Consider the following 24,223-nt stretch of genomic DNA (forward strand, 5'->3'; position numbering starts at 1 on the left):
TGTTGCCCAGTTTCTCTTTTTCATTCTTTCTCTGTGCCTCTGTTGATCTGTGTTTGTGTCTGCCTTTTTTCTCTTTCTTATTCACTATGTTCTGAGGTCCCCACCTCAGGACTCTCTCTGGCCTTTGCTGTCAAAGCTGCAGGGGGTATTTGTATGTGGAAGAGCCAGGCAGACCCGTTTTACCAGTGTGTGTGTACCAGTCAGCCAGAGTGTTAGAAATACAATCACATGATCTCCCTGGGGAGACAGCTGAGAAGACTTTGAGGAGCAAAGAAGGGAAGTTGGGCAGGTCCAGGGTACAAAAATCACCAGGAAGGAACTAGTCCTGGGAAACACACAACATAGCCGTCAGCACTGTTGTGAGATGCCTAGGAAAGAAGCAGCAGATTGGAGCTTCAGGAAAAGGCTACAGTGTCAGTAGAAGCGGTTTAACTCAGGTAGGCAAGAGAAAACATTGCTGGAAGATAATAGATGATGTATATTTAAATCTTTGAATGAAATTTTACTTGTGTGTCATCCAGTCTATGCAGTGGCTCTTTAGCTGTTCAGTTGTTTGTGCTGAGAATACCTGTCTTTGTAAATGCCAGTGGTAATGCTGATGTTGGGGCAGTGGGGTTGAGGAAGAGGGAGGGAAGAAAGGAGCTGTGTAGGGGACATGTATCTCAGTTCTATCTAAGTGAAATGATTTCCAGAGGACTTTTTGGGTGAAAAGGAAGATTTTTGCACAAAATTAAGGTCTGTCCATCAGAAACAAGGAAGTTGAAAACTCTAATGTAGAGTCTTCTGTTAGTCTGTAAGGTGGGTTACTGGGTTACTTCTGTTAGTCTATAAGGTGCCACAGGACTCTTTGTCACTTTTTACAGATCCAGACTAACATGGCTATTCCACTGATACTAATGTAGAGAGATGCTGTACATATTGTATATACGTTCTGTGTTACGTATGTGTGATACATGCCTATGGACCTGATTCTGATCTAATTTAGTTTAGCTTTACATCTTATATATATGGTTCAGGGTAGAAAGCATGTCCATTTTATGACGAGCTGGACTGAATCCTCAGAATTTACCTGTCAGTGCAGCTTGAGGAGCTGCATAATAGAATGGAAGCAACTTGCAATGAGAGGTGAGGGATGGAGAGGACAGTCATTCTTATTCTATAGTCTGCATTTAAAATGCTGCAGCAGTGTGGCTGCATCGATGCACTTGCACCGCTGTAGTGCTTCAGTGAAGACTTCACTTATGCTGACAGGAGGACTTCCCCTGTCAGAATAGGTAATCCTCCTTCCTGAGAGGCAGTAGCTATGTTGATGGGAAAAGCCACAACTTAGTGCTGTCTACACCTGGAGTTAGATTGGTATAGCCATGTCTCTCAGTGGTGTGGATTTTATACTGTCATAAGTTGCTAGTATAGATCAAGCCTGAGTGTACAGAGGGATGTTGCCAGGTTTTCAGAATCTCTCTGGAAAGTCCCAGGATCCAGACAGGCAGTAGAAATGATAGCTGGGGTGTTCTGAAGGAAAAGGAGGAATCAGCAGACAAGGGGCCCCGTACACCAGGTATGTAGCTTTTGATTAAATGTGTTCTGATGGGGGCCAGTTTGGCAGGCCTAAGGGCTGAGGGAAAAGTTATTATGAATGTTTCTTTTAGCAAAAAGTAAGTTTTCCTTGTCATTAATTTCAGTCTGTTGCCCCTTTTTACCTGAACAGTTAGCCAGTATGTGGGGCCTTGCTGGGCTGTTTCTGTCAGCAAACATTTCGGATGCTACACATCAGATGTATTTTTGGTGCAATCCTGTTTATTTGCAAACTATGTACGTAAACTCATGTTTTTCTGAACACTATAGAAACAAACAACAGCCAGCAGTTTCCTTGCTCAGAGTTTCCAAGCCTGCCTGTCTGATGTGTTCTGTGGCCAAGGAGCTCTGTCTCTCGGCTACTTTTCAGGGTTATACTCATGACTGCTTCTCAGGCTTTGTGGGCTTCCTGACTCTCAGACACAGGTTCTTGCCAAACAGTCCCTGTGTTTGCAATCAGCCACAACAGAAACCCTCTTAGGCTATGTCTACGCTAGAGAGCTTACAACAGCCCAGTTGTACCAATGCAACTGCGCTGCTGTAAGATCTCTTGCATAGCTGCTCTGTGCTGACAGGAGAGAGATCTTTTGTCACCATAATTAAACCACCCCCAATGAATGGCTGTAGCTACGTCGGCAGGAGAAGCTCTTCTACAAAATAGCGTTGTACATACTGGCGCTTATGTCGGTGTAACTTATGTCCTCAGGAGGGTATTTTTCTCACACTGCTGCCTAATTCTCCTTGGGTTAGCTGTTGCTCAGGCCTTTCCAAGTGGCCCAGTCCCTTGGATGATGGCTTTTATTGTTGTCACTGCATAAAAGGTGCTTAATTGTTCCTTCCATTTAGCCTGAAGAAAAAGTGCTTAGTACACCCATCAGCTTTCAAGAAGTCTATGTGATTGTCTAATAGTGAAAGACCATCTGGATGGAATAACAAATCCTTACTATTTGAAAATTGTTCATAAAATTGTTCATCACAGAACCTCCAACAGCCTCATCATTCACAGACTTTTTTCTCCAGCATCATCTGTGCAAATATCTCTGGTGCGAGCCTAGCAGCATTTTCCCTCTTTCTCTTGAAAACTTCTATTTTTTCTTTTTCTTGGACCCTCAACGCGGTTTTTCTGAGATCTCTATTCACTTTCAAAATGTAACCTTTTAAACATGTATTTACACTGACCTCCACAACTCCTCTTCCCTCCATAACAATTGTTTTGCTCCTATTTTCACAATAAGTTACATCACCAATTTATTTATTATTAGGAGTGTGAGGTATGAATTCTAATTTTATATTCTTACCATTGCTAGTTCAATGAGAAAGTGTTTTGTAAGAATCATAGAATCATAGAATATCAGGTTTGGAAGAAACCTCAGGAAGTCATCTAGTCTAACCCCCTGCTCAAACCAGGACCAACCCCAACTAAATCATCCCAGCCACAGTTTTGTCAAACCAGGCCTTAAAAACCTCTAAGGATGGAGATTCCACCACCTCTCTAGGTAACCTATTTCAGTTCTTCATGCCCTCTTAGTGAAAGAGTTTTTCCTAATATCCAACCTAGACCTCCCCCACTGCAACTTGAGACCATTGCTCCTTTACTCATTGCTCCCCAGAAGTCACTGAAATTTGAAACTGAAGTGTCACTTTTATTTTATTAGTTGCATTCTGAGGGAAGAATGGGCTGTTGCTCTGGTTATTAACTATCATTTCTTATTTTTTATTACACTGTCTACTGTCGGGTTGTGGCTGCCCAGAGCAGGTGTGAGGGCAAGTGAATGGGATTCACAGTGATGGAATATATAAGAAACCTCAGGTCTAGGAATATGAAAAAGAGGGAAGACCTATTCATGGCTATGCACAGACACATGAATAGAGACTCAGACCAAATGTTGAAGAGAAGAAAACAAGAACCACCTTGAACAGACAGGACAGGCCCAGGCAGGAGGGCAAGGAACTGAAGCAAGACTACTTCTGAAAGGAGATGGAAATGAGAATGGAGGACAGACAGCTCCAAAGTGAAGTTTTCATTGTATATAAAAAGATTCAAGAAGAGATGTTAGAGCAGTTGACCCAACAATTTACCTGTAGCTGGACTAGATGCCAGTGCAACACTTAATCACAGAGCAATATTACAAATGGGACTGCCCCTTATTCTCCAGCTCCCTTATATCTGTACCCAGGGCATTGTATCTCTTCATATAACAGAAACAAGGTAGACTGGAATCCCAGACTTGGTTTACATCACCAACTTATGTCAGTATAACTACGTCATTCAGGGGTGTGGTAAATACCTACCCCTAAGTGCTGCAGTTATCCCAACTGAAATCCTGTTTTTTTTCCATCAACATTGCTACCGCCCATCCGGGAGGTGGAGTACCTACGCTGATTGGAAAAAGCTCAGCGAGATGCACTGTATGAACTGGAAAATATTAGCTCTGTTACCAATGCTTGTGTAAATTTGCTACTCAGATTTGATGTTGAATGCTTGTTTGCATATAATAAAATAGATTATTGAAACCCCCCCTTCACTTGTTGGTTTTTATCTATCACCGTTCTCAGATATTGCCAGAATATCCTTTGCTGCCTTGCTGCATTCGACTCAAGGGCCTCAGAGCTACTTTTCATAAGTGTCAGGAGATTTGAATTCATTCTAGTCTCTGCTTTTGAGGAAAGGGCTAGTAAGTAGCACGGGTGCCCAGAGAATCAGGGAGTTTCCATGGAATTAAGAGTGTTTTTATGGGTTATCACTCTAGTTCTGACTTTCTTTCTGTTACATAATTGTAAATCTCTATATAGATTCATATTTATATGTCTGCACATACTGTCTGGAATAATATTGTAGTTCAAGAAATACCTCTGTATTGTTATTAGAGAGAAGGTGTCTTTTATTTAATTTATTTTTTGAAACATTTGTGAGAACATGGTGCTGGTGCAAGGTGGCAACCCTGGAGACTGAAGTGCTGTATTTATTCACAGAAGAGATATGGCATAGGCAGTGGCAATGCAAGGTTCCTCACTCTGCCTCCACTAATGTGCCTTAACCCTGACCTTGGAGGGACCATTTTTAAGGCAGAAGGTAGGTTAGTCTTAAGAGCCTGTTCCATGTTTGGTCTCTGCTGAGACAGTCAGCAGGAAGCCAATTAGTTTGTGTTGTAACCATGTATTTGTGATGTGAACACCTGAAATAAGAGAAACTAGACTGAGATCTACCAACACATTTCATACAAACCACCCCAAAACTATCTGATGATAACAACTTTCAGTCGATACTGAACTGAGCTGAGCTGGGTTCATTTTGGCTACTGAAAAGTGCAAGTCTCTATAGCCTGGTAGCAAATGTGCTAAGCCAGCCAGTCCCCTCAGGGATTCATTTGCTTAAACTCTTTTTAAACACCATGTAAGTTGAACACTTCATGCCTCTGGATACTGTTTCATGTTTGTTACACAATTAATTAGCAAAGAGTGTATTTAGAATGGAACTGGGAATTGGGAAATGTTAAATTCCGTATAACCTTCTCTGTTCCCATGGCTGTAAAAGGGGGATAATAATACTTATACACCAAACAGCGGGCTTTGTGATCAATCAGTTAATGTTTGTGCTGTGCTTCAAAGCTGGGATCCTAGCACACAAGATTTGCTATACTGCAGATCAGAAGAGTGACCCATGTAAAGTGCCAAGTGCTACTAGAATCAATTTGTGCTTTACATTGAAAATAACACTGAAAAGTATTTCAGAAGATGATTATAATTTTGTTTTAAATGGAATGGTGTCCTGGATTTTGCCCTCACTTGGTTCAATTTTGCTGGAGGGGTTGTTGTGTGAATTGGCTTGTCTAAACTAGACTTTGACTGAAAAAAATTCTTTCCATTGCTAACAGCAGTGCAGTTCCACCAAAGAGAGCAACAGTGCAAATAAGGTGCTGGTCGCTGCCAGCTATTTTATCACCAGCTTGCGTAGACCTGCCCTGATCATGGATAGACAACATAGCAATTAAAATGACAACTTCCTGTATTAATGCTTCTGCCACAGCTATTGCACCAGTATTAGCAACACTGGGATTTTTTTTCAGAGAAAGGGCCGGTGTAGATACAGCCTTTGTGTCTAAGATGCTTGTGTGAATTTGTTTGGTTATGAGCACCTTTGTGACCGTACAAGCACATCTGTGTGTAGATACAAGTCTGTGCGCCCACACATGTCTCTGGGTATGCATGTGTGTAAATGTGAATGTGCATTTATTTGTGTGGATCTGCATGTGTTTCTGAATGGGGGACCAAATGCATGTATTTATTTGTGTGAGTGCTTGTGTGTAACTGGGAATGCAAGTGCCTAAGATTGTATCTATTAGTGACTGTGTCCCTGTATTTGTTCATGACAGTGTGCGTGTATTATACCTGAGGTGGGTTTACTTAGTTTGCTTGCTTACAAGGTAGGGCTGAAAGGTTTGGGTTGATCGTATTGACTTTTCAGTAACAATCGTCCTTCTGGTTGACTCCGCTTTCAATGATTTGCTCACTTCGGAGCCACTCCCTGAAAACAAGTGAATCTGCTGTTGCACTGAGCAGGAAGAGAATTAAAAATGAAATACAGCTCTAGCTGGGAATTCCCAAAGTGCTGCTTATAGACTCATAGACTTGAGGCCAGAAGGGACCATCGTGATCATCCAGCACACTGCAGGCCCTAGCTTTATCCCACTTTGTTTCTTCCCATCTTTTTTCCTATGCACATGTCAAACACCGACCTGTAATTGTATCCTAAAGTCAGCTCTGTTAAGTGTTTTCTGTACCACCAAAGGCTATAAAACTTATTTGTGTCTATAAGGAAACAGCGCAACACTAACAATTGTGTTGAAATGCAGCAGCCTTGCACAGTCTGCTCTAAATCATGCAAAGACTTGTGGGATTAAGACCCTAGCAGCTGTGCAATGGTCTGTATAAAATGTCTTATTTGGTTCTCAGGGCAGGAGTATTGTGAACAATGTCCCACAGGTCCAGTACAGGTATAGTGAATGAATTTACTCACTTTTCTCTCAGCTGCCACCATTCACCACAGTAACTCTCTCAAACAATTTAGATAAAATGGGTCAGATCCTCAGCTGGTGTAAATCAGTGCAATTCCATTGGAACTATGTCAGTTTGCACCAGTTGAGACTCTGGCCTCATGTGTGAGTAACAAGGTCTAGCTGCAAAGGAAGGGGGTGGGCACACATTTTTGTCTTTCTTATTTGACTAAAATTGTATCAGTGTCAGGGCTGTGATCAAGACTTTCATGAATACTATCCCACTGCTGTGCTGTGGCCTACTTCAAGAGTACTGATCAAATTACTGGTCTCCATTTTCTAATTCACTACAGTCATTCTCTCTCTCTCTCTCCCTCCGTCCTTGTACCTTCAATGTGAAAGAAAGAAAGAAAGAAAGAAAGAAAGAAAGAAAGAAAGAAAGAAAGAAAGAAAGAAAAATTAAGGATGGCAACAGGAGTCTTTCCAATGCACATATGAATTGTCCCAGGAGTATACAGGAAAACACATATATTCCTATAAAAATATTTGCATGGTCATGAGTTTCCCCTCAATATTGGTGCAAACAAATGCTTGCACAAATATTTGCAGTAAGCAAATAAGAATAGATGTGATGTGAATATGGTCAAATTGAACTTAAATTAGAATTAAACAGAACAGGGTTATCATGTTGGCCTAAAACCTAAGCATTTCTCATGACTATGCTAAAGAGATGTCAAGCAAAATTTCCCAGGAAGCTTTGCAAAGTCAGGTTAAGAGAGACAATGAAAAGTTATTAGCAAGCAGCTTTTATATTGCTTATAGTCCAGAAAATATATCTTAAGGTTATAATCTATTTTTTTCCTGCTGTTTACATTTTTTATACTTTATGATTAGCTGTGCTTTGCAAAAAAACACGTTTGTGTTTAACTCTGATTATAACTGAAACACAAGAAAGGCGTATATGGGAAACATAGCATGTCTCACAGGTGCATAGGAAATATTAGTTATAAAGGTTACCTTAATGTTTAATTGGTTAAAACTCTTGTTTTAAACCTACGCTAAATTCGGCAGTTAAAAGGTTACACTGTTGTGATACTTTGTTATGCTGGAAATTTAGAGCAAATGTAATATATAAGCCATTGGCAACAAGACTGACCTTTGTCAATGATTGAATGGTACCAGTCGTGTCACTTGCCACAAATTGTAATGTGGGATAAATATCCTGTCTATAAAAGTCCATTAAAATTGCTGTAATGCACACCAGTGTGGGTGGGCAGGCCTGATATTCCAGGGTTAGTAAATTAACCTTTTCTGTTTGTGCTGTTTGATCTTAGCTTTCTAGTCTTTGGTTACTATCAGAGCGGTAGCCCTGTTAGTCCCCACAAAAACAACGAGGAGTTCAATGGCACCCTAAAGACCGAATTGGCCTTGTCATCACTGGTTCTCCATTTGTGAGGTAACTCCCTTCTCTTCATGTGCCAGTATATTTATACCTGTATCTGTAATTTTCACTCATAGACTCATAGACTCATAGACTCGTAGGTCAGAAGGGACCAATATGATCATCTAGTCTGACCTCCTGCACAAGGCAGGCCACAGAACCCTACCCGTCCACTTTTATAACAACCCCTAACCCAGGACTGAGTTATTGAAATCCTCAAAATTGGTTTGAAGACCTCAAGCTGCAGAGAATCCACCAGCAAGCGACCCACGCCCCACGCTGCAGGGGAAGGCGAAAAACCTCCAGGGCCCCTCCCAATCCGCCCTGGAGGAAAATTCCTTCCCGACCCCAAATATGGCGATCAGCTAAACCCTGAGCATGTGGGCAAGATTCATCAGCCAGCACCCAAGAAGGAATTCTCTGCAGTAACTCAGTTCCCATCCCATCCAACATCTCCCTGCAGACCATTGAGCAGACTTATCTGGTGATAATCCAAGATCAATTGCCCAAATTAAACTATCCTATCATAACATCCCCTCCATAAAATTATCAAGCTTAGTCTTAAAGCCAGATAAGTCTTTTGCCCCCACTACTTCCCTCGGAAGGCTGTTCCAGAACTCCACTCCATGCATCTGAAGAAGTGTTTTTACAAAAGCTTATGCCCAAATAAATCTGTTAGTCTTTAAGGCACCACCGGACTCCTTGTTGTTTTTGTAGCCTTTGATTAGTAAACTAAATTTGAGCTTGACCAACTGATGTCTCAACCAATAAATAATCAAAATAACCCATTATTTACAATAGAAACATTTTTCATTTTTCACCTCACTCTATCTGTAGGAATTACAGCTATGTTATCTTGCAAGGCTCATAACATCTTATGCCAAATGACACAGACACCTGTATGTTTTATAGTTTTACCAATAAGCTGACACATACCTGGAAATGTTTACTAATATTGGCGTTGGAGCTGAAGCAAGTTTGTCACTAAGTAAGAATTACTGACATGGTAAATAGTCACCTGCCTATATTTCACAAATGTATATAGTATCACTCTGTCATTGGAGTTCAGATGAGACAATTTAAAGACAGATAGAATGTGAAATATGTATAGTAGAAAAAACAGAGCTGTACAGCAGAAAATGCCGCTGTTGCGCAGATGATATTGTGAAGTTAAAGGTACGCTGTCTTTTAAAAGTGTGGGAAGTACAGCCAAACAACTACGATGAACAAAATTATTGGTATGAAACTGTACTTCTGCAGGTTGTACTGACGTGCAGCTGTAATGGCCACACCTAGATACTACACAGCATTATGGACTAGACTCACCAGTACCTTCTGGCTGCTTTACACATCTCAAGTAATGCAAAACTGCTGTAAATCTATATTAATAGGATCGTTAAAGAGGGTTTACAGCTGCTTTGCAATGCCAGAGTAGCACAAAGCAACTGGTGTGTATTGGTGAATCTAGTCCTATGTATGCAAGGGTACACAATTGGTAGTTATAGAGATTTTCACAGATGAAGGGGCACTGTACATAATTACAGGTGTAAAGGGTCTCTTTTAGGGAGTATGCGGAATTACAGGTGTAAAGGTGCATATTTGCATGTTGCGCGGAATGTCAAGTGTAATGAACGTTAGAGAGAATTACAGGTGTAATGAATCATATGTATGAAGTTTCCTTACAGATCGGATTATGTCTGTAATATGGAATCACTATTGAAGACCTTAATGAGAAAGCTGCTGTTTATTAGTATATGTTCATGATGCAGTAACATAGTGCAAGCACACTGGTCAGGAATACCAGGTAGAATGGTGTGCATATGCACCTTATGCATATGCGCCTGATGTTTTATAGTCATGGAGATAAAAGACTGAGTTATTCCAGCATCTGAAATGTGATTTACACAGATAATTTACTTATAAGTAAACTAATGTCTCTTAACTTGTGCATGTGTGCCTGCCTGAGGAACGAGAGGTACCTGACTCTCCCACATGGTACTGTAGAACAAACAGGCTTAGTAAGAACAAACCTAGCCTTTGCTCCTGTACTGAGATACCATCACCAGAAATTGATTCTGACTATGCTATATTAGACCATTAACCACTAGGTGTCCATAGCTCTCCAAGTCTCTGATTTGCTTCCTCCCACTAATCTGAGGCTAGATTAGAACCAGTGACAAAGATGGTGAATAACATAGCTTCTCACACACTTTCCTAGCAACCATCTGGTCCTGCCACTGTATTTATGGTAATGCTTCATATCTGTGCAGTGGAAATTCCAGCGGTGAAGGACATGCTCACACTGAGCTGATCATGGCAGGGGACATACGGAGACTCAGACGTATGCTACTGGAATGCAACAGCAGTGACAAGTTATGTGGTAAGATTCAAGGAAACTGTCTTCTTGCCTTTTAATTTTGTGTGTCCAGGTCTCATAAGCTGAGCAGCAGGACCTACTCAGTCAACTGTGAGCCACCCTCACCTCCAGAAAGTGATTTGATTGGGCCTCCCCTGCAATAAGTCCCAGTACATGACCTCTTCTTCACACCTGCCTCCATCTGTTTTGCCTTTCCATCTGAGTATATTGGCTTTGTCACTCAGGGTGGAGAACAAAGAATATGTTTCCAGAAGTGGCGTATATGGCTGGGTGGAAAGGATAGGGGAATGATGGATGAAGATTTCCTGTTAAACAGGAGGAACAATGTAACACCCTGATCAGGGTTCAGAGGGAGGTATACTAATTCCACTTAGGGGTCAAATTATTATCATCACAAAGCTCTGAGTCAGCCCACATCAGTGTTGCACTGATCCCAGTAGCACTAGAATATAAGCAATAAACAATATAGAAGCATTCTCACTGGGATGCCCTGCAGCTGCAGGCTTGGCAGCCTTATATGTTCTGGTTTAAGCAAGGTTGAGCTTGGACAGCATTTGATGGGAGAGTTAGCTAGAACAGTGCCTAGAAAAAATGGTGATGGATACCCTAGAAATACCTGAGATAGGCAGACTATCAAGAGAAACTCAGATGCTGCAAGAAATGCTGTTTGTGACTCATTAGGAGAGTCTCTTCCTTCTAAATCATTACTGAAATCAATGCCCCTGCAGGAGGTTAGGGGAAATCACCTTTTGGTTGAGACATATAGATGAGGTCTTGACCACATATGGTCTTTAAAGATCCCATGGTACTTTTCAAGTGACCGATATTGGTAGGTGCCAAGCTCCATCAGCCCCTATTAATTTCATTGGGAGTTGAAGGTACTAATCACTTTATATCAGAATGGCAGCATCCCAGAGTATTGTGACCCAAGAGAGTAAGGATGTTAACCCCAGCATTCTGGCCAAATTCCAAACCAGTTAATTTACTCTTCAGCCCTAATATCCCCCACCCCAGTATTTTAATGGGAGAAGTTATTCATTTCACCTCAATTACACAGTTGTGCAGCATTGTTGACATAGAATGGCTGCCAGGCTCCACCCCAGAGCCAGCTGTATTTCATTGGTGAGTGATCCCTAAATGTACTGGCTAATACTTTCAGTCTTCAAATACAAGTATGTGGCAGTAGGGTGAGGGACATGCACTCACCCTATTGAGGAAGAAGATAATAAACTCTTCTGGGTTCATCCACACATCTGCAAGACTTGCTGTGTCTGGAGGGGAAAGCTTAAGAATCGAACCCCAGTCCAAGGATTGGTAACTGGGGAAGATTATTGTGCCTCAGAGACAGCTGATTATAGGGACAGATTAGTGATGACGGAGGAGTCATTGATTCTGGGATTGCCTGAACCAGATATAGAGTGAATGTTTACCAAAAAGCTGGAGGGAGGATCTAGGGAAGGACTCTACTCCTGATCATGACAATAAAATGCCTATAGATAAGCTGGGACCAAGGTTTGCCCATGAGATTGAAGGTCTTGTATTTCTCTCTCTTTTTTTTTTTTATTTTGGTCTTCCCTGCTCCTGGAGATGGGGTAAGATGTGTGTGTGTTGTTAGTTTTTGAGAGATACTCTTGTATACCCCAAGCAAGGATAGGAATCTGTGAGTGTCAGAAGAAGGAAGCAACCCAAACTGTGGTATAGGTGGGGAGACTCCAGGACAGGGCTGCCCAGAGGATTCAGGGGGCCTGGGGCAAAGCAATTTCAGGGGCCCCTTCCATAAAAAAGGTTGCAATACTGTAGAATACTATATTCTCATGGGGACCTGGGGCAAATTGCCCCACTTGCCACCCTCTCTGGGCGGTCCTGGTCCAGGAGATCCCATCCACCACAAGGCACCTAAAGAAGTGGCCTGATATACAGCTGTGAAGAATTCCCTTTGACTTCAGTGGGAGTCTTAAATAGTCAGCCCCTCTGGAAATCAGGCTAGCAGTTGATAAGGTGCTTAGATACTACTGCAATGATCACAGAATGGATAGATAGCTCCTTCATGTTGAAAATTACTAGAGTGGACTATTGTTATGGTGTTGTACAGACTCTGTTCAGTGTGGGAGTGTTGTACACACTGTGATTTCACTGAGCAATAACGACTACTCCGTGTTCCCTGTTTTCTCTTTCCATTGACAGTTGTGCGTGAGTACCAGACTGAAGTGATCATCATCCCTGTCCTTCTAGTGGGTGTCTTTGTCATCCTGTTAAGTGTGATCCTTTGGCTCCGCTATCGAAGCTGGAGGTCGAAGCAACAGCAACTGCTCAGACGTCAAGGTAACAAAGGGGAGAGAGATGGGTTCAATAGCAAGTCTCTCATTCCCATCCCCAGGGCTGTCAGAGACTAGGAGAACTGAAGAGCATGAACTTGGCACTCAATGGCTTTGTCTAAATTAGGAAAATTGGGATCTCTAGTTCACCACTGGTACAGCTCCACCAGTGGTAGCAATGGTGGAGGTTGTAGCATAGAGAAGACTCAGGTACTTAGACCATTGTGTCATCTCATACATTGTGTCATGCTCTGAGTAGAGTTAGATGGCATTAGGGTGACCAGACAGCAAATGTGAAAAATCAGGACACAGAGTGGGGGGTAATAGGAACCTCTATAAGAAAAAGACCCAAAAATCAGGACTGTCCCTATAAAATCAGGACATCTGGTCACCCTAGATGGCATAGTGGTAAAATCACTTGAGACCTGTCATGCAGGGGACATGGTTTCAAGCTGCAGTCTCTCACTTCCTTCAGGGCCAGTGTAGGCTGGCCACAGTGCCATTTGGAGGTTAATATTCTGCACTGCAGTGGATCCAGGTTCAGTTTCTAGTCATGGTGTCCTATGGTTAGGAGCACTATGAGGCTGGATTGGCTGGCATATGCTGTGTGGGTATCACAGATTTGATTCCCAGTTATAGTGGCCAGTTCCCAGGAGTCCACTCAGTTGTGGCTGGCAACACTACAGAGTTGGAGTGCATTGCAAAGTGGCTAAATCAAGAAACCCAGATTTGAGCTTGTTTTGTATCCATGCACAAAGAGCAGAACAAGTACTTCCAGTCTAAAATGAAATGGTATTTATTAATTGGTACATATTAAGGGAATTAAGAAAGAATGAAAGTAAAGTCTCTAAGGACACTGTGTGTCTCTTCTCTGTAACAATCTACAGCAATTCTGAGAACAAAATGGCTGCTGTATCTACATACAGGCAGAGTTCTTAGACATGTAAAGATGCAGTACCCAGAAAACAAGGGTTTCATAGTTACATATACCATAGATTTCAGGTCTCAGTTTCTCCTGCCTCTCAGCTGGGTTGTGTGGGAGTCCTGGGGAAGCAAATTCCTCTGTCTCCTTACGGGCTGGTCTACCTGAGACCAAATAACACTTCCCCATCCATGATTCCGAAAATCATAATAGAGCATGAGCCAAAGGGAACAGTTCATGGCCAGTGGCAAAATGTAAAAGGGAAAAATTCATCCCCCAAACGCTTATATCTCATTTGGCTTTCATCTTTGCAACAGCTGTTGCCCCATTGCCAGCAATGGACAAGAACCAGAAGGAACACAGTGAGTCAGAGAACACCTACATCCAGCTGAGTGAGACAACTGTGGAGAGTCTACTAAGATCTGCAGCCTTGACTCTGAAGGAGCTGGAAATACCACAAGACAGACTCATACCAGGGTCCTTGGAGCTGATACACAATGGCAGTTTTGGGGGAATTTACAGAGCGGAACTGGAGACTGGGAATCCTGGGAAGACTAAGACAGTCATCCTGAAAGCCTTACAGGGTAACACAGGTGGCAGGAGTGCTCCATTTGTATATACTTCTCTGTTACCCACGAGTGTGAATCCACTAGAAATTTCCCATTCTCTAGCTCTGAGTCTGTTTTCTTTCATAGAAGTTGTACAAGGGGCTGTCCCTTTCTCTGCTGTGAGCTACCCTGCTTTCCTGTTTGCATCCCGCCAGTGATTCCACTCTCTCTGTGTACCTCTCAATCTCTCTCTATGGCTTTAACGTCGCTACAGAATTTGATCATATTTAAACATGCCTGTAAAGGTGTGAGATGACAAGATGCTGACCATGATTTTGCATTCACTGTAGACAAGCGCAACTAGTGTTCATCATCATGTCAGCTAGTTGTGGTTAAACTTTGGTCTTAGCAGGGTTTAGTCACAAGCAGTATATATGCATGTTAAAGGAGTTGTATTGCGTGGTCTAAATAATGCTAAGTCCTGCCATGAGTGCAGGGGACAGGACTAGATGACGTCTTGAGGTCCCATCCAGTCCTATCATTCTTTGATTCTGTGTTGAGAATATTGAATAGGATCTTTGCTCTTTTTTGCCTCTGTCTTTTTCTCTGGTACTTTCAGATACTGCTGGACCCAGTGAGATGAAGGATTTCCTGGGAAGGATTAAGTTCCATCAGTTCCTTGGTCATCATGATAATATGGTTGAACTGATAGGATGTTGTGTAGTCCAGCTGCCTCTTTATATGATCCTGGAGGATGTGTCCCATGGGGACCTCCTGAACTTCTTGTGGACCTGCCGCAGGGTGAGTCTGAGGAAGTGAATGCCAGACCAGTTATCATGTCTATCCTCCACCTCTGTCCATGTCTCTTACATACATCTATTTAAGAAGAAATCTTTATCATGTGTAGTTCTTTTAATCCATCCATCCATAGACTTCTCTAATCATCCATCCATTCACAGTACAACTCTTACTTTATGTATGTATATTTCCACCTAGTCATTCCCGTCACGTCACATTTCCCCTTCCTTGTCACTTACCCACAAGCTGTGCCCCCTACATCACTCACCTACCCTACCAGCCATCCACTCCTCCTACGCAGCACCTACCCTTCAATTGTCTAACCATTCACCTTTTTACCTCCTCCATGTTTGTGTTTGATGCAATATCTGAGCATTATAAATGTTTATAAAGAATAACTATCTCAAGCAGGGCCAATAATGCCAATTTGCCATGGGGCACATAAGGAGAATGGTGCCTGTAGAAGGATGAAAGGGTTAGATGGTGCCATTTGCTGAAACCAGAATCTCATGAGAAAGAAGCAGCATTCCCCCTCTTTTGCTCTACTGTGGCATTTGTTTGATATGCTTTCTGCTTCTCTTTCTCTAGGACGTAATGACCATGGATGGTATCCCGTATGACCTCACAGAGAGGCAGGTATATAAAGTCGGGCAGCAGGTTGCAGCTGCCTTGGTAAGTCTGATGTAGCAGCATCTTGATTCATTTATCATGATAGGCGAGACAAAGAAAGAGACGGAAACCCACTCTAACATCAGAGTCTAACCTGGGGAAGTCTATTCTTTCAAATTTAGAATCCACTAAAAATTACGTTTGCTAGATATAAATAGGAAGCAAAAATGGTTTTAGTTCCTGTTAGATTTGATAAGACACTGTTACTGCCTGTTTCTATTAATCCTTGAAACAGGTCAGGAATTAATTCCATTCAAGAATCTGTATTGTTTACCTGCCGTAGTAGCACAAGCTGACATTTAATTAGAAAAACTGTAGTTTAAAAACGGAAGCGCTCAAGAAACAGAAGAGATAAAAATAAAGGAAGGATGGTATTGTGGTTAAGGCACTGGACAAAAACTCAAAACATCAATGTTCAATGGCCAGCTTTGTCACAAATTTAGGCAAGTCACTTAAGCTCTGTGTGTCTCAGTCACCTGTCTGTAAAATGAGGATAATAATATTTTTCTATTTAGACTGTAAGCTTTTTGGGGGCAGGAGTTTCTCTTACTACGTGTTTGTACAGTGCCTTGCACAATGGGGCCTGATCTTCGTTGAGGCCTTTAGAAAATACTGGAATAGAAATATTTAACCCAGCTAGAAAAATACAATAATGCTGAACAGAATATTATTAGAAAAACCCAAAATGCCCTTCTGTTTCATGAATGAAAATGTTATAGCAAAGAAAGGGGGAAGCAAACACAAGAGTAACAGGGAAAAGATAAGAGGGAATGGTTTCCCCCACTGTTGGATTTTCCCTTTCAGCAGGATTGGATTCCCTCACTGGATGGATTCACCCTCCCACTTCTCATTAGTTAAAGCAGGTATTTCCTCTCAGTAAAAGAGAAAGGTCTCTCGATTAGTGATTTTCACTCTTTTAGGAATAGAATGTCCTCTTTGGCAGATTTTCCCATCCAGTAGCAGTGGATATCACCTGACTGGTGGATTTTTCCTTCAGTAGGAGCAAGGACCTCTATTGGTGGATTTTTCCACACCCCCTCGGTGGATTAGGTGTTGTTCCTGCTGGTGGATATTTACTAGAAGTGGCTGCTTTCAGTGTTAGTAGCTGAAGTGAGTTTCCTTAGGAATTTTGCATGAAAGGCCAAAGGGCTGAGGGAAGGGCCATAGGTCTTTGCATTGTATTGGAACTTCTTGGCCTAACCAATGAGAATGTGCCTCTGGTAAAAGCTCTTTGTGGTATTGTGTAGATGTTCCAGGTACACTCACCACATGTTTGGCTGCCAGGGACACAGGTCACTGTGGTGCATGAATCATTGGTGGGGGAAAAGGGCATAAATTAATTGATTTTTTCAGTCAGTTAAAAAGAAAAAAGACTGACTCTTCCCCTTTTTCCAACTTGCCAGGAGTTTCTTCAGCAGAAGAAGCTGTTCCATGGGGATGTGGCAGCCAGAAATGTCCTGATCCAGTCTGACTTCACTGCCAAACTCTGTGGGCTGGGCCTGGCCTATAAAACGCACACCTATGGCACCAGCTGTGTCACACAGATTGTGCCACTCAAGTGGCAGGCACCAGAGCGGCTATTAATGAAACCTCCCAGTATCAAGTCAGACATGTATGGTTTGTTCTGGGGTGAAACTATATCTGGATTTCAAACCTTATCTATCACTTTCAGTTCCTCACACAACTCTTTGTTCTGATTCCCAGATCAAAACTCCATTGTAGGGCTCACCCTTGCTTCCAGTATGGAGCTCCACCTGGCGGCTAACCCCTTCCTCCCTTTGCTCACTTCCCCAGCTCACACTCATAGTTATCATATGTTTAAATGGCTACCTTGCTTTTTTCAATTGCTTTCAGGCTAAAGATGGGAATAAGAGCTGCCAGTGAAACTGACATTGTGTTTTCTTGCAGATGGTCTTTTGGAATCTTACTCTATGAGATGATCACATTAGGTAAGGAGAAAAAATAAAATCCTAGGGAAAGGAGGGAGTGTCAAGGGACAGCTCAGGCTAAGAGTCTCAAACCTGAATGCATACAGTTAGACATTTAAATAAACAGCTTGATTTTTAAAAAAGGTTTAGATCATCCACTCCTCCTTTTGGATTTCCTGTCAATGGGATTTACCTCAGTAAATCAGGACACTTATTTAGAACCATAAATATGGGGGGAGAGATAGCTCATTGGTTTGAGCATTGGGCTACTAAACCCAGGGTTGTGAGTTCAGTCCTTGAGGGGACCACTTATAGATCTGGGGAAAAAATCTGTCTGGGGAGTGGTCCTGCTTTGAGCAAGGGGCTGAACTAGATGACCTCCTGAGGTCCCTTCCATGGTATTCTATTAAAAATAAATATATTGGGGTCAGGTGCCTAACCTTAGGCACTCAAGGTTGAAAATTTTGACTTAAGGGCCTCGATTACATTGGCAGTATGGCTACTGAAAAAAGATGGGCTACATTCTACTGCTGCTGCATGCACCATCAGAATCAAGAATGTGTGGGAAATGGCCATGGTGTCTTTTATGTCATGTGATCACCTCTCTTTGCTAGGAACTCTACTGAGACCTCTACAACTCATTTTATAGAGACAAAGAGAACAGCCTTCAGATGAGAATATCTTTCTGCATTTACTTACCTAGTGTCAGATAACTTAAAAAAGAAAGGCTCTGTACCCTATTCCACGCTGTTCCTGAGTCATCCAGTTCCCCTAGTTAGTCTGCAAACATTGCCCTAGAAATGAAAGGTTCCATATCCCATTCTTTAAACTCTGTGCTATCTCATCCCTACAGATTCCATTTCTGACATTAAGCACATTTTTAGAGGGGCTTCTCCAGCAGTTATCTTCATATTCCCCAAATAAGGATACAACTGATGCTGTATCTAAAAATGTGCCTCTATTTTTCTGGCCTGACAAACGTGAAGACGAGAGAGATAGGAAAGACTGAAAAAGAATAAAGAATGTAAGGGATTAAAAGACTGCAATTCATGTGTGTGGCCACAGTGTGTCACCCTTATTCCTCACCTTCCTTTCCTCACACTCTATCTGTCCTCTTTATGCGGCACACTTCCTCACTGTGGCTTAGAGCTGTCACTTCTGAGTTGCAAAAAACTGGGGCATCCAAACCATTTCATCTGGAACAGCGACGTTAAAGGAATCATTCATCCTGGAAAAATCTGGACAAATGGCCACCCTAATCTAGCTACAGATGTTACTTTTGCTCTGTGACACTACACTGTCCAGCCACCAGGTGTTAACCTTTTATGACTCATCACTCAGCATTTCTCTGAGACTAAAGGAAAGTTGGCGTTACAATCTCACTGGTTTATTTGTGCCAGGAAAGAGTAGAGGCCTCACATAGGAGCTGGAACCTGGAAATCATTTCCCCTGATAGTTTTAATTTTTGTTGTTCATTTTTCTCTTCCAGGGGCTCCACCATTTCCTGAGGTGCCACCTTCTGATATCCTACAACACCTTCAGAGACTGAAGATTATGAAGAGGCCCTCCACCTGCCAGCCAGCTATGTAAGGGGCTTCCTCTTCTAACCTGATCTGAGTGGTGGGGCTCATACTCTGCTCCCAGCTCAGAGCTGCATGGAGAAGCTCTTACAGCTGCAGTTAGCAATTTTTTCCAGTCGTGCCCCTCTTACCATTCATGGAATTTGTCTTCCCCCATTACTTGTAATCTGAAGTAATCCCTTACTTCTGCACTGTTGCTGGCGATGGTGCTGTCTTTAGAGCTTGGTGCTGGAGAGTGGCGTCTGCTGGCCAGGACTTTCATGTTGTTCGTGGCATGGGAGGACTATTTTATTAATTCCATCTTGCTATACCCATTGTGTTCCCTGCTCCTGCTATTATGGCAGCAGGTCCGGTGTGACCCATGGGATCCCAGTTTCTTTATGCTCCTTTCAGGGAACCTCTTGCACCCCATTACCCAGAGGGGCACTGTCCCACCCCCCCAGTTTGCACACCACTGTTTTACAGTATTTACACTTTCCCTCAAAGATCACACACTGTCCTTGCTACTACTTGCTGAGGGTTTTCTTCTTTTTTTCAATTTCAGTCTATATCTGAACACTTCACTACCAGAAAGATGTCAATAGACTAGTGAGGAATTCTGAAAATGATTAAGGGAGTGAAGGAAAGATTTGACTAGAGAGATTAGGAACTATTAGGAAAGGGATATATAATACAGAAAATATCATATTTCCACTATATAAATACTTGGTATGGCCACACCTTCAATTTTGTGTGCAGTTCTAGTCGCCCCTTCTCAGAAAAGATATATACAAAAAAAGGCAACCAAAATGCTTAGGGGTATAGAACAGCTTCCGTATGAGAAGAGATTAAAAAGACTGGGACTGTTCATCTTGGAAAAGAGACGACTAAGGTGGGGATATGATAGAGGTCTATACAATTGTGAATGGTGTGGAGAAAGTGAATAAGGAAGTGTTATTTACCCCTTCACATAACACAAAAACCAGAGGTCACCCAAGGAAATTAATAGGCAGCAGATTTAAAACAAACATAGTGAACTACTTCTTCACACAATGCACAGTCAAACTGTAGAACTCATTGCCAGGGGATGTTGTGAAGGCCAAAAGCATGACTGGGTTAAAAAAATAATTAGGTAAGTTCATGGAGGATAGGTCCATCAATGGGTATTAGCCAAGATAGTCAGAGATGCAACCCCTAAACCTCTGATTGCTAGAAGCTGGGACTGAGCAACAGGAGATGGATCACTTGATAATTACTTTGCTCTGTTCACTCCTTTTGAAGCATCTGGCATTGGCCATTGAAGATGGACCATTGGTCTGACCCGGTTTTGCCCGTCTTATGTTCTTATAACTGAGGGGGATAGAATGGACAAGAATATTTGTAGGATGTAAATAATAAGGGAGCTAAGTTATTTACTTTGATACTGGTAAAAGAGAGTATTGCAAGGGCTAAATTGGATGAAAGGGAGTAAAGGGAAAGTTGAGGCTGGATATCGGGGAACATTAAATAACAGCGAGGGACTATGGAACAGATTTAAAAAAAAAGATATGTAGGTACTAACTCCCATAGATTTAAATGGGAGTTAGGTGCCTAATTACCTTTAAAAATCACACCTTATGAGACTAGGAAGGAAGGAAACAGAGGATGCCAGTCACTTGGGACACTTAAAACTAGAACTCGAAAAAAGCCTGGAAAATAGACTAAGCAGCAATCATTTATTGGCTAGGGCGATATGGGATGATGGACAAGGTGTGCTCTAACAGACCCTCTTTAATCTCTTCGGGACTGCACTGTATGAAACTTTGATTGCCCAAAAATCTCTTTCCTTTTCTTGAAGTTTCTTCTTGCCACTTTGATCCCCCATCTGTCCTGCTGTGCTGTTGTTCCATCTGAGTCTTCCCCAATTTGAACCTGGTTTTCTTGACTCTCAGAAATGAGAGGAAGTGTCAAAGCAGTGATCAGGTCTTCCAAATGGTACCGGAGTCTTTCTGATGATAACTTGTTCATTCCCCCCTGGAAATAAGGGAATTCTCCCTTAAATGAATGAGTTATCCTAGTGGAACACTGTGCTGACATCAGTCCTGGACAAAAGAGCTCCCGGATATTCAACAAGGAGTCCTGGTAGCTCTCTCAATAAGAAAGGCAGTGGTATGACTTAACGAACATGACCCCTCCTCCCCCATTCCATTTTCATAGGTGAATTCTAATACTAGCATGTGTGCAGATTTCAAAGGTCCCTTATGCTAGCTGTGTATGTAGGTGACATCAAGATGTGGTCTCCAGAGTTTTCAGTGGGAGTTGGGGATTCCTTTGTAGCATAAAATTGTCCTTATGCCTCGTTTCTGGCTTCTCACCACTCCTCCGTCTTACAGGTATGGTATCATGAAGTCCTGTTGGCGGTGGAGTGCAACGGACCGGCCGCCGCCCGCAGAGCTGATCAAGCACCTGCAAACAGCAGCCAAAAGCAGCAATGACCAAGTGGTGCTCCAGGTGCCTGAGCTGGTGGTGCCTGAACTATATGCTGATGTGGCTGGCGTTGGTTTGGGGAGTCTTGCCAGGGACTACAGTGTGCTCTGAAGCATGCCTCTGTGTACAGGGAAGGACTTTATCTCTGACTTTGCCCCTCTTTGAGGATACAAGGGGCTGACCCCTCTGGAACTCAGAATGAAGTGTGTATTGGGAGGAGTTCCTCTATTTTATTTTTAATGCAGAATATAGTTAAAAGGGTGGAAAGTTCTGAAATAAACACTAGAATCCAGAAGAGATTCCTAACTCACCACCTTGAAATTGAGAAATATGTCCTGCACCACTCAAATGCCTCTCTACGTTATGACTGGCTCCACTGAAGGGGACCAACCAAACAGAAACAATCATTCTGAGTGACCTCAAGGTGGTTAGGAAGGTGGCTTCAAGGTTCAGTTATGAAGTTGTACAGCTTTGAGTGAATGAAATCTGTGACAAGGAATAATTCTGATACCACCATAGGGAGAAGGGTGGGGTGGTAAAAAGTCTTGTCACCCATGACACCCTACTTTTGCTACTTTTTCCAGTCATACATGTGAAGAGAAGGCTTCGACCTGCAGCAATGGCAACTATGTGGATGGGACTGAAAGCTGACTACAAGGATTTACAAAAGGTGGACACCATGGATGGAAGGGGATTGCTTTGGTAACAAAGCATTTAAGTGGGAGGAAACTGGATGAAAATGAATGAAGAGAAATTACAGGTGGATATCAAGAACCATTTCCTAACTGTGAGGATTTTTGGAAGTCACCCCCCCCACACACACACACTCCCATTCCCCTCCAACGAAGTGTTGCTTGAACATTTTAAAAGAAGAATTGGATGATGCCCTGAAGAATATGCTATAGGACACAATCTTGGAGTGGCCCTAGAGATAAGAACGTGGATGGATTAGATGATTCCAAATAAGTCTTTTCCATCTCTAACTCCTCTATTAACTGAGGGCCCATTCAGATGGAGGATAATATTGCTTTTCAACATTCCACCCCATGGATCATCCTCTCAGGTGCTTTATGCCATAACCAACTGCAAAACAGTGGACACTGTATTCTGATAGAATGAAATACCCTGAATGTTAAGGGCTGCAGCAGAGATAGCTATATTAATGTACCACTTGATACAGGAATGCAGGATGTACCACTTGATGCAGGAATGTGTCTTGGTTTGTGGCGAGTGGCAGGGACAATGAGTTGTATGGGCCCGTGGTGCCCAGGCTCCAGCAAATTCAGGGCCTGGAGGGCCCAGCTCCACCAACGTTCAGAGCCAAGTCTCTCCCTTGGCCCTGCCTGCCACCCCTGCGTGCCTCCCTTGAGAGTCTCCTGGCCGCACCTGCTGCCCCCACGTGCCTCCCCCAGAGTGACCCTGCCTGCCCTGGGTAGTGAGTGGCTTCCCCCTGCAGCTCCATGTTACAATTCCTCACCGGCCCCTGCTGTCTACAAGAGAGTGGAGCCAGGGGAAGGCTAAGGCAGCTGCTACTCCTACAGAGGAAGGAAGGGCAGCCTTCCTGCTGCATCCCAAACTCCTAATCCCCAGCCCAGCCCCGCACCTCAACGCTCTGCCCAGCCCAGAGCCTTGACCCAGCACCCAACCCCCCTGCCACACTCAGCACCCCCTCCCACATCCCAACCCATCCCAGCCCAGAGCCTGCAGCCAGCACCCAAACCCCCTCCCAGAGCCCGCACCCAGCACCAAACCCCCTTCCGCACCCAGCATCCCAAACCCCCTCCCACACCTTTCCTGCACCCCAACCACCTATCTCAGCCCAGAGCCTGCAACCAGCACCCAAACTCCCTCCTAGAGTCTGCACCCCAAACTCCCTTCTGCATCTAAACTCCCTCCCAGAGCCTGCACCCGTCTTGCACCCAAACTCTCTCCCAGAATTTGCACCTCAAACCCCCTCCTACACCCAAACACCCTCCCAGCACCCACACCCTGCACCTCCTCCTGCACCCCAACCCCCTGGCCCATCCCAGAGCCTGCACCCAGCACCAAACTCCATCCCAGAACCCGCACCCCTCCTACACCCAAACTCCCTTCCAGAGTCTTGGGGTGGAGTGGGGGGGACTTGGACCTGTTCTGGGCACCACCAAAAATTATACGAACCTGCTGCTCCGGTGAGTGATGGCTGAGGTATCAAAGAGTTGCTCAAGGGTAAAAGCTCCCATCCCACCATCTCAGGGAGACGTTCTCAGTGAGATATACCGTCAGGGAAGGTATCTGATGAGCGTTCATGCTGCCCAAGTGATGCAGAGCAATTTATTTTCTTGTACATTTATGTTTTCAGACTCTAGCTCCTGGAGTAATTGCTTTAGTTTTTTGAGATGTTACTTTATCATTGTAAAATACATCTGGTTACTATCATGACACAGCTAATATGAGAACAATATGGAGATTACATGGATAGGGTAAGAATAAAAGGTGAGGTAGAGTATTGTGAAAATTACATGGTGGTGATATCATCTGCTGTGTGAATAGTAGACATGACTACTCTGTGACAAATGTGGCAATGCCTTATATGCTGTGTGAATAAATTGATGATCACATAGCTATTTTGACTTAATGTTGTGACAGTAT

General features: G+C 43.1%; 1 protein-coding gene across 1 annotated transcript; it reads left to right on the plus strand.

The window, feature by feature from the left end:
* Positions 1–349: 349 nt before the first annotated feature.
* On the plus strand, positions 350–22,033 carry STYK1 (serine/threonine/tyrosine kinase 1). Its single transcript, XM_030552857.1, has 10 exons — positions 350–437; positions 10,281–10,390; positions 12,572–12,709; positions 13,942–14,208; positions 14,792–14,973; positions 15,559–15,642; positions 17,043–17,251; positions 17,548–17,588; positions 19,057–19,153; positions 21,499–22,033. Exons 2-10 carry the CDS (start codon positions 10,324–10,326, stop codon positions 21,701–21,703), a joined length of 1,290 nt encoding a protein of 429 aa, XP_030408717.1. The 5' UTR covers positions 350–437; positions 10,281–10,323; the 3' UTR covers positions 21,704–22,033.
* Positions 22,034–24,223: the final 2,190 nt, after the last annotated feature.

This window comes from Gopherus evgoodei, chromosome 1 (genome assembly GCF_007399415.2).
Source record: "Gopherus evgoodei ecotype Sinaloan lineage chromosome 1, rGopEvg1_v1.p, whole genome shotgun sequence".
NCBI classification, from domain to species: domain Eukaryota; kingdom Metazoa; phylum Chordata; order Testudines; family Testudinidae; genus Gopherus; species Gopherus evgoodei.